At 30.4% G+C, this 11,305-nt stretch overlaps 1 protein-coding gene across 1 annotated transcript; it reads left to right on the forward strand.

The window, feature by feature from the left end:
* The first annotated feature begins 33 nt into the window (after positions 1-33).
* LOC134721611 (sphingomyelin phosphodiesterase 3-like) lies at positions 34-10,293 on the forward strand. Its single transcript, XM_063584722.1, has 7 exons — positions 34-179; positions 2,554-3,473; positions 4,424-4,496; positions 5,276-5,416; positions 5,782-5,871; positions 6,349-6,593; positions 7,419-10,293. The coding sequence occupies exons 2-7, from the start codon at positions 2,586-2,588 to the stop codon at positions 7,503-7,505; spliced, it is 1,524 nt and encodes a 507-aa protein (XP_063440792.1). The 5' UTR covers positions 34-179; positions 2,554-2,585; the 3' UTR covers positions 7,506-10,293.
* The last annotated feature ends 1,012 nt before the right edge of the window (positions 10,294-11,305 follow it).

Raw genomic sequence — 11,305 nt, forward strand, 5'->3', positions numbered from 1 at the left:
TTAATTTAGCACTACCTTCTACTTTCACTTTTGTTTTGCTTCAAGACTTTGAACTTTTCTCGGTTGGAGTTTTGTTGTATGGTTTGCTGTTCAACATAGCTGATGTGGGAATAGTTGAATGTTTGATATCGTTTACGAGGAACAAGTGCCTGTCCACAGTTGTACGGATACAATAACAGGTGAAAAGTTGTGGAAATAGTAAATGCATATTCTTCTAATTTTGATAGACATGATAGACATATTAAATAAAAATTGAATTCAATCATAAATCGGTTAATTTAGAACATGTAACTAAAGTTTATCATTGGGTTAATATACCAGATGATTGCATGAATATAAGAAATTTTTATCATTGAAAAGAATCAAGAAGGAAGGAAAAGGGGGGATCGAGGTGTAATTCTAAGTTAAATTTAAGATTTACCGAGCAATCAAGTTTTAAATGAAGCAAATGCATCAGATTTGGCACAAATTGCAAATATGTAGAGAAAAAAACAATAGATGAAAGGAACGTGCCCCTCAACATGCTAAATGAGCATGACATTTGTGCATATGACATGTATGAGCCTTTAGTTTAAATATATATGCAAAATGTGCAAGACTTGACAGTACTGAATTTAGGACCTGAGATTGTTTCAACTTCTGTTAATTCATTATTATGAATGGGATACCACTATTGTGTATCTGGTAAAGGTGAACCACAACTTTAAATCTTAAACAAAGCCTCTGATAAAATAATGAAATAAATATTTATGGTTCAAGTCACAACTTTTCCTCAACATGCTTAATGCCACAAAATTAATCTGCTGTATGCTTATGTCTTCATATTGTGTGTGCAGTTAATTTATGCATCTCTCCTGAACAGAAAATAATTAAAAAAATTATGAATACATATATCATGTATATATATAAGAAATGGATTTTAATTATCATGTCTATAATGTCTGATTGATACAAATGATGCACCAACTAGAGAAAAATTATGATAACATTAAGTAAAAAAATTAATCAAAATAAAGTCAACAGAAAAAACACACATGGTATAAATGAAAATAAGGATTGAAATACAATAATTTGGATGTGGTGCACTTTAAGAGGCCATTCACACTAGCATTTTTTTATCGATCAAATTTGAATCGATTTGAATAAAACCAGTTAGCGTTCACATTATCTTTAATCATAGCGATCTCTATCAGTCTAATCTGAACCACTGCGTTCACACTTCAATTAAAAACGCAACCGATCTAACCTTTTTACCCGTAAAACTATAAAAATTGTGTATAAATAGAACTGATTTATCAAATTCATGTGTTGATACACTGATTCACACACTTGAAAAACAAATTGTTTCTATTAAATCACAAGTTAAAATTTTGATACTGGTGTTATTGCAGTTTTCTTTGATTTTGAAAAAAAATATCTGGAGCAAGGAAGTAACAACACGACCCCGGAAATACTGCGGTTACTGCAAGGAAAATAAATCAAAATAAGAAAAGAAAACACAGATTTCGCAAATCTATGCTATGGCAAAGACAACATGTTTTTAGTTTGTTTTAAAGATCTTTTTTACAGAGAAATATAGCTTAAACAACAAACATCTGAGATAGTTTTGCCGCTATACATGAGCATACATTATTTTCGATTTAAATGTACCAGTTTAAACCGATCTCTGCGTTCACATTTAAAGTAAGATCGGTATACTTTAGATCGATTCAAACTAAACTACCTCTTTTGGTGTTTTAGTTTAAACCGATTGAAAATCGATTCAAAGCCTTCACATTAGCCCTTAAAACCGATCTAAAGTGAACTGGTCTAGTTTAAATCGATAAAAATGTCCTAGTGTGAACTGGGTCTTACAGCTCAATCAAATCCATTCAATTATAAAAAAAATTAAAAAGTCTCATGTTAGACTGTAAATGATGTAAATGATTTAATTCCAAATGTTATTGTAATGTTCATGTTGTAATTTAATTCATTATGTAGACAATTTAATTTATTAGTAGACAATGTAATTGTAATGTAATTAATTATGAAGACAATGTAATTGTAATGTAGAAGATGTAATTGATTACACTTCGAAATTGATATAATTGTTATTGTAAAGATTACTCTGGTAAGTTATTGACCCCAGATCTTATTTACATCATACTTAGTCCAAATAATTATGGTTCCCTGAAGTCTACCAGTATATTTTTTTTTTTTGGCTTTGACTTGGGTTTTTTTGCCTTATTGAAAGTTTTTAAAAATTCAAAATCAATAAGAACAATGCATGTCATGATCATAATACTTATTATCAAGACTAAAGTATATATAATGCGCAATTCATGCCTATTACAACAGAATTATTCCAAACATATACATTTGTTGACGTTATGCTCATACAAGTGGCTCATTTCTTAGTTCGATGAAGCAAGGACAAAAATTTCTCAGTACCTAATGGTAGTTAAAAGAAATCTAAGTAGATACAAATTGAGCTTAACAGTTGCAATCAGACTGAGTTATAAAAAAAGACATGTTTAAAATCTTTATCATATGCTAACTATTTCATGATTTTAGGTTTATGAATCCAAGACAGATGTGAGGGCAAAATGTTGTATAAAACAGCCTTCCCAATCTCCCTCCTACAGTACCTGTTCTACACCAGTGAAGTTGCCTTATACCCTGTTGTTTGGACAGTGAACCAGTTGACAACTCCATTCTTCCTTTCTACAAAAGAAGATCATTGGGATTTAGAGATAATAATAAAAAAAATAGTATACCCACCATTAATAATACTGTTTTTATTGGTATTTGGAATTCCAGCTATTTTTGGAGTTACTTTACGCTGTTTATTACATTTATTCCGTAGACCCTATGTTTTATCTGTGGAGAAATCATTTCATCCTCCATCTATTAATGAAAGAAGAGCAAGCATATCTGTTGGAAGACTTCATCCAGATGGCAGAAGGAATTCTCTTCTGAGCAAGAGTTTGAGTAAAACTTTCACCATTAGCTCTGCTAACTTGTGCCTTTTACCTGAGCTTTTATCTAGAATAAACAATTTACCAAACACTGATCACAGATCATGGAAAATAGGAGAGAGAATTGTTATAGATCAGTTTTTCTTTCAAAATTCAATGAATTCCATTCAGTCATTTTCACCTGTTCTAAGGAAAAATTCTGGTACCTCACGATCAGAGAAAACAGTTTTTGAACCAGGTCATAATATTTTGACTCATTTTCCAAAGCTTGACTTTGTGTGTCTTCAGGAAACATGGGATAGGGACTACAGTCATAAACTGATGAGTGAACTGCATAAAGTGTTTCCATGGATACTGTATGATGTAGGAAAAACAAATCTATGGACAAATAGGTTTATGTTAAACAGTGGTTTAATGCTAGCTAGTAAATATGAAATCCTTGATGCTGATTTCCATCCTTATACTGACAGCTTCTCACAGTGTCTCTACAGTTCAAAGGGGTTGTTAATGACAAAGGTTTGTATATATTTATGAGCGTTTATTTCCATTAATTTTTCATTATAAATAAACCTCTCTCTAAAAAAAACTTGTAAATTGTTTTTTTTTTAAAGAAGACCAATATCAACATTGATCATTTGGACAAGATAACTTTGGAAATAAAAACTTTGGAATAAGTTTTGCCCTTGAGATTCTGAAATTAAAACTTCACCAAAATATATCCCTTTACAGTAGGTTGCTACAAAGAACAAAAACTTTGGTGAGTTGTTTATCATCTACTGAGTTTATGTTCCCTTTGAAATTTTATGAATTTTACATTTCACATTTCTGAGTTTTTTTGTTTTATTCATTGAAAAAGGAGAGATTTTCCAGTTTTCAGATAATTACTCAAGAATGCTTTCACCAACATGCAAGAAATTTTGGACTTGTTAATATCTATGGGCCTAATCCCCTTTAGATTTTTGTAAAGTTAAGATTTTGCGTTTCTTTATAGTTACTTGGTTTTATTCATTTCTTTATAGTTACTTGGTTTTATTCATAAAAAAGGGGATATTCCAGTTTTCGCCCAATAACTGAAAAAATGCTTTAGCAGTTCTCATGAAACTTTGGTGAATTACTTACCGTATATCTATGAGTGTAACCTCTCTTTTAAATTTTATTAATTTTACATTTTACATTTCCCTGTTATGGGGTTCTATTCATTTAAAAGGGAGGGTTTTCCAGTTAATGGACAATAACTTGAAAATGCTTTCAGCAGTTCTCATAAAACATTGGTGAATTGTTTATTTTTATTGATGTAAACTTCCTTCCTGATTCTGATAAGACATTGAGAAGTATTTGGACTTTATTCTTTGAAAATACGATGGGCATATCATGCACTCATGGCACAGCTGTTTTTTTTTAAAATTTGATTGACAACATGTTTTGACATTTTAAGGGAGATAACTCTATTTTCTTTTTACCTTCAGGTACTGCTTTCCAGCACTGAACACCATGATGAAGTTGGATATATTTTCACTACACATTTACAGGCATATCAAGGTATCTTTGTTATTGAAAAGTAAACTTAAGAAATAATTCTATCATGTCATGCTCTATGCTCATTTTAACATGGGTAGGCATTATATTTGTTAATATCTTAAAAATGTAATACCGAGCATCCACAAGGTATTAAATGTTACAAATATAATGCCTACCAATGTTAAAATGAACATAGAGCATGGCATGATAGAATTTTTCTAATAGCAATATTTTGAACTTGGTACTTCAAAGCAGACTTATAGTAAACGCCCGAAATGTCGCAATTTTAATTTGATGAACAAAAACGTTATAGAAAAATCAACAGTTTATCAATAAAAAAGAACAGAAACATTTAAACTTACTTATAGAATGTTTTTATTTAATTTTCTAGTAAGCAAAACTAACAAAAATGTCCATTTGGATTTTTGGCGTTGTTTAAAATTCATCTGACGTTGCAATTTCAATTGTGGCATCAATCACGTGCAGCCCAAGTTCTATTTCTATTTGAATTAGAACATGTACCCGAAGCTAAAGAAGAACGTTATATTAGAACCTTAGATTGTGTATCTAGGAGAGGTCAACACTGACACATCAGACAATAAACATAATTAAACACATACAACTAAATAAAATTATTTAGGATCTACCAAAAAATAATGGAACTAAAATGTTTATACAAGTTTCTTTTATTAACTTTTCAGGTAATAATAAAATGCATGTTTTTATTTTGCAAAGCTATCATCCAACATCCGAAATCTTGAATTTAAAATATTCTTAATAACTCATTATTATATTTACAGGAATGGAAGACATAATACAAAAACAACTAGATGAGATATTGTCATGGACCAAAAAGTTCCGCAAGGAATCAGTCAAATCAGAAGATATTGTTGTATTTGATGTGTTATGTGGGGATTTCAATTTTGACAATATTTCTCCAAGTAAGTCATAACAGTTTTTGGATAATTTTGCTTTATTTGAATGATATATATCTTGAGGAACATCAACATTATAATAGCTGCACCACAAAAATTTATCCCATGAAATAGCCTGCTAAAAGTCAATATTATGATAGACACAAAACACTCTAAATTACAAAAATGATCAGCAAGGCAAGATCTGTTAATTTTAACATAATATATTCTCATCTACAAGGTTGGAAAGTGTGCTTTGTTTGATATTTCCATAGACCAAGATGACCTACACAGGCTCTCTAGAGCCTTTAGTTTTATTGCTTCATGACAGACATTTTTTTAAGTGAAAATTCATCATTTTTATTTTGTTTATTTTATAACTTTTTATCAAGTTGATGAACCTTGTACAAGACATAAGTTGTTTGATGTGTATGAAGATGTGTGTCGTATCAGTCCAGGACAAGATCAAGATTGGACAGTAGGTATGACACAACATTGTAGTCTAACATGATAATAATTTTTGCTTTTTTCTAGAAGAGAAATGCAGACCCAAACCAACATCACAAGTTTTAATAGCAGACTTATTAACTGCTTTTTGAGTGTTTGTGCTGTATTCTACTTAATACGATTGACAGGCACAAAGCTCCCAAGGTACACCAACATGCATGTGTGTGCACAAAAGTATGCAGAACAATTTTTTTTTTTGATTTTCAGCATTATATGTTAGAGTTTATAAAATGGGATACATTTCTATTTAATCGATCATCACTTAAAGACAGTCGTTTAACCGTCTGAACTTAAAATGTAATTATACTTTATTAATGTTCATTTGTCCTAATGGGATTTTTCTTATTATGTCCCCATAGAATGGCTTTATGCATGTACCTCCTTACACCCATTCGAAATTGCTTTCCCCTGTCTCGCTTTAGTTTGAATGTTTATCATTTGTTTTGACACAGGTACAGAGATGAGACAGATGTGTCTTTGGGAGGAACAAATTTCCTCTCCAGAAGGTCTTAAAGAAGCTTTAGAGGACCCCATTCTAAGACATAGATATGTAGTAGATAGTAATATAAAGGATGGTACCATGAGGGAAATCTGTAAGACCAAACCCTTGGAAGACCAGGATGTTAAAACCAAACTGATGGGTGTGTCTGGTAAAAGGAGAATTGATTATATTCTGTACAGAAAAGATACCCCATTGGTAAGATTTTATGTTTCATTAAAAAGTCATTTCATAAAGATTATTATTGGTTAAGGGTGTATCTTGTAGTTGTTTACTTAAGAAAATAGGAAATGTGTCAAAGAGACAACTACCAGACCAAAGAATAGAAAACAGTCAAAGGCCACCAATGAGTCTTCAACACATAGAGAAAATTTGCACCTGGAGGCGGGGTTTAACTGACTACTTAACAAAAGTGTGTACTAGTTCAGTGAAAATGAATGTCATACGAAACTCCAAAACATATAAATGAACAAGAATTAAAAATCATACAAGACTGATAAAGGCCAGAGGCTCCTGACTAGGGACATGTTCAAAAATGCAACAAGGTTAAACATGTTTAGTGAGATCTCAACCTTCCCACGAAAGATAGAAAGGTAGAAAAAATAAACACACATCAATATGCACAGTAAAATAATTGTAAAATGTTTGTTGTTGTCTTGTTGATATCCATCTTATTAGTAATCATGACACATCTCCTTATTTTATTATCATTGAAACAAATTATACAATATGATATCTCTTTAAGTATTTTTTTTCAATTTTGAATTTTTAAGACACAAGGGAGATAATTCATAATACTTCCTAAGGAAAAATGTGACGTTTTCAGGTCAAGGATTTAGGGATTCGCTTAGCCCATAGAATATTTGAATGATGTCAGATATAAGCATATACTAAAAGATATTTTCTGTTCATAGACATGATATGAATCAAAATTATCACTGAAGAGTTGAAGCCCTTTATAATACTATAGAATAGTAAAAGATTACTATATTTAGTTGACATATATTTGTTTTCTCTTTTCAGGCCGTACAGAATTTCAGCTTTGTTACTAGACTAGCCACACTTACTGACCACATTCCAGTCACCATGACATTTTCTAGTCAACAGTAACTGGACAATGAAAAGATGAACATAAGGAGGGAACAGAGTAGATAGTATATCTAACTATCATCATATCAATATTAAGCACATTCAGGTCACAATGTTATTTTCTAGTCAATAGTTAATTTTAATGTAACTGTAAGAGGCATTGCAAGGGAGAGATAAAAGATGAAAAAATGTGGGAATAAAGAAGATATTATATCTAATTATTATCTTATCAAAAGTATTATAAAAAGCTGAATTATGCAAAACTTGTTTTTATTTTTAAATGCAAAGATATTACATATTTCAAAGGGTATTTTAAGATATATTTGTTCTTTTTTTAATCTTTCATTGCTGTGAGAGCTTGCAGAAGTCTAATTTGCATTCAGTAGAAATAAAAGTGTCTTCATTTTGAAGAAAAAAGTATTTATAAGCTTTATTCAGGTTATATTTTATTTTTAGACTTCTATGGAAAAGTTAAATGTTTATGGACCAAGCTTAGACCATTCTATTAATAACACACAGGTGTATATATATATAGAGAGATATTCAAGAATTAAGATTGAGGTTTTTTTTTTCTGTGATGATTATTATTTTAAATGATAGCATTATTTATTTTCTTATTCCAATCAAAAAAATACATTATGGTGATATATAATTGTATATTTTAAATTTTCAGCCTTAATAATTTAAATACCTTTTACAACCAAAAATTATATTTTGGTTATATTTATTAAAATTATCATTGATTATCTCAACAGAATTGATTTCCTTGTTTGAGCTGTTACAGCGAAAGTGAGAAAAGCAATTTTTGAGATGACCAATGATAATCAGTTTATTGTTATTAACCTTTGAAGACATTGTTAATTTTCTTGACATTGGCACGTATTACCTTAGTTTCTGGCAATAATTTTCATATCACTCAACTTTATTTTCATATCACTCGACCTCGATGAGAAAGGAAATTATCAATCAGCAAGATCAAAGGAAAAATTCGTAAAATAGCGATTAATGATTTGACATTCATTTTCTTATTGAAATATTTAAAATTCATTTTCAATTTGCCGTTTCAGAATCTAATGCATTCTGGGTAATATTTTCCAAAAAATACACCAAAACATTGTGATTTACAAAGTGATCAACAATGAAAATTCAACCAATGACGTAACGTTATTTTCATTTTGGTGTACGAACAATGAGATTACACATGAAAAGGCGATTGGCGATATGTATTTTTATTTTAGATTAAAACATTATTAATTTATTTTTTTAGCAATCAAACACTTATACAAACATGTGCAAGTGTTGTAATTGTATATTCTAAAGGAAACTAAATTTATTTCCTTTGACAATAGAAAATATTCTGTTATTTTAAGAAAATATTTAAGAAATTTACAAGAAAGAGTTCATTCTAAGAGTTATATTTTTTGTACATGTATGATTTTATATGAATAATTACTGTGTATTATTTAATAATAATTAATTACTGTATATTCATAATATTTTGTGCATTTAATCACTATTGTTAATCAATTGACAAAATGGCTGTTCAATTATAACAATTTCAGGACATTCTGCATGCAAATAAAGCTATAAAAATTTCAATGGCAAGGCCGTAACTAGGCATCTTATTTTAGTGAGGCAAAATAATTGAGCCGAGCGAAGCGACGCGAAATTTTTTTTTGGAGGGTATGAATTGAATGGTGCAAAATCCTGCATTCTAGGCATTTTTAGAGAGTTTGATAATGTTTTGAATTTGAACACTTTTTATATAATTTGTTTTATATTTTAAGACTTTTAATTACTAACACCAAATTTTTAACAACTGTATTTAAATTTATATGAAAGATAATCATCCAAATATCACTGATTTGAGTCTGCTGCTAGAACATAGAACATAGAACAAACATCGATTCAGTAGAGTTTGCCAAATTTTTCTATGGCCGGTTCAGTCAAATCGTTTCAGAATCATAATTTGGTCTGCTGATATCCTTCTCGCGATGAACATGGAGCATGGCAAACCGCACAATCTCTCGACACTCATGCATGCTCTTTTTCAAGTTTTCAGTCGTTTCAGGGCAGTCTGTGTTTCTAAAGGTAGCACATTATCATCAACACAATGATAAATGTCTTCTTCCAATTCCTTCTCCATCAGCAATTCGGTAGCAGCATCGGTAGTAACAGTTTTGTTTGCAAAGGGGAATTAAGCTTTCCTGTAAGCACCATCATACAGTCGCAGTTACAAAATATTCAACTCGCGTTTATGCTGACAAAGAGTAGGCAAACTAGGAATAGAATGATATAAGATACATGTATATGATTCTATCTATAGAGTATATGATATGGGTACAGGGGAATTGGAATGGAGGTTTTGACGTTTACATGAAGTTCCGTAATTTCAAATTATTTCTGGAAATAGTTGGGGGTATTTTAGTTCCAGAATCTATAAATTTAGGGGTTGGGGGTGTCCGATTCCGAAATCCCGAATATAAAGAAACGAAATTCCGTAGTCCCGAATAAGAAAAGACAAAATCCTGTGTTAAAGGTTTTACCATTCCTCAATAATATGAAATTGGAATATGGAATATTCTTTCATTTTTTAAGGTTAAAGAAACATCATCATGGATAAAAGTCATTCCATGCATTTATGTTTCATATTATTTATATTTTATTTATCTGTAAAGAGAAAGATTAAAGTTCGAAAAATAAATGCGCAGACAGGACTGCCCCTTTCCGAAGACCAGTACTTGATTTGTCAGTCTACTTATCCTAATGAAGTTATATGCAATACTCAGACTCTGTTCACAAAAAATAAGTTAACTAGAATTATTCATTCTTTACCTTCAGTGTCGCTTTTCCTTTTTCTGCAAGAGCCTGTTTTAAACTAAAGATCCAGGGGATTTTCGTAACAAGGTTAATGTAATCGAGAAACATCACCCGTTGAGATGCTGAGTTATATACAGGAAGAATAGTTTAAAAGGAATGATGACAAGTTATAGAAATTAAGGTTGAGACAGAACAACAAATGACTTTTATATTTATATGTATGTTAAAAAAAATTAATCAGTGTCGAAATTTTAGTGAGGCAATTGCCTCACTTGCCTCAAGGGTAGTTACGGCCTTGAATGGCAAGTTTTTATTTTTTGAGACATTATTCAAAGAAATAAAACATTGCAAAAGTTTCAACATTTACAGTATCTTCTACTGTATATGACATTTGAAGTTGTTTTATTGAAGCAGTGTTAGCTTTAGTCTCAGCAAAAAATAATGTTCTTGGAGCAAGAGAAAACTAATTGAAACTTGCACCTAAACAAAAACAAACAATACAGGTATTAAATTGGATTATCTCCCCTTGATATTTGTTGTATTCCTCTTTTTTCTTTGTCTCAATGTTTAAAAATGGTTATATTTGTCAAACTGTACAATTTGTTGTATTGCATTTTTATTGTAACATTTTTGTAAATGTATAGGAAACATGTCTGAAAAACATGACAAAAGTATTGCAGCAATGGAAATGTGGTTAACCAGACTTAACTAATCGATCAGATCGGTTATCGAACACTAATCGATCATATTTGATCAATGGGGTTAAATATAATTGTGATATTTGTTAATTTTGATATGAATGTAAAAGACCAGATAGAAGTTTTATATTTTTTTACTTTTATAATTATGTTTGTTAATTTTCAAATGAAGGGAAGTAATTGTTATCTCAAATAAAATATTATATTTTAAAAAAATTCGTTCAATGCTTTTATGCGATGCTACGGACCGGTACCACGATTTCCCGAGAACTACGAGAACAACATAATATCCCGAAAACAAGA

This window comes from Mytilus trossulus, chromosome 6 (assembly GCF_036588685.1).
Source record: "Mytilus trossulus isolate FHL-02 chromosome 6, PNRI_Mtr1.1.1.hap1, whole genome shotgun sequence".
Taxonomy (NCBI): domain Eukaryota; kingdom Metazoa; phylum Mollusca; class Bivalvia; order Mytilida; family Mytilidae; genus Mytilus; species Mytilus trossulus.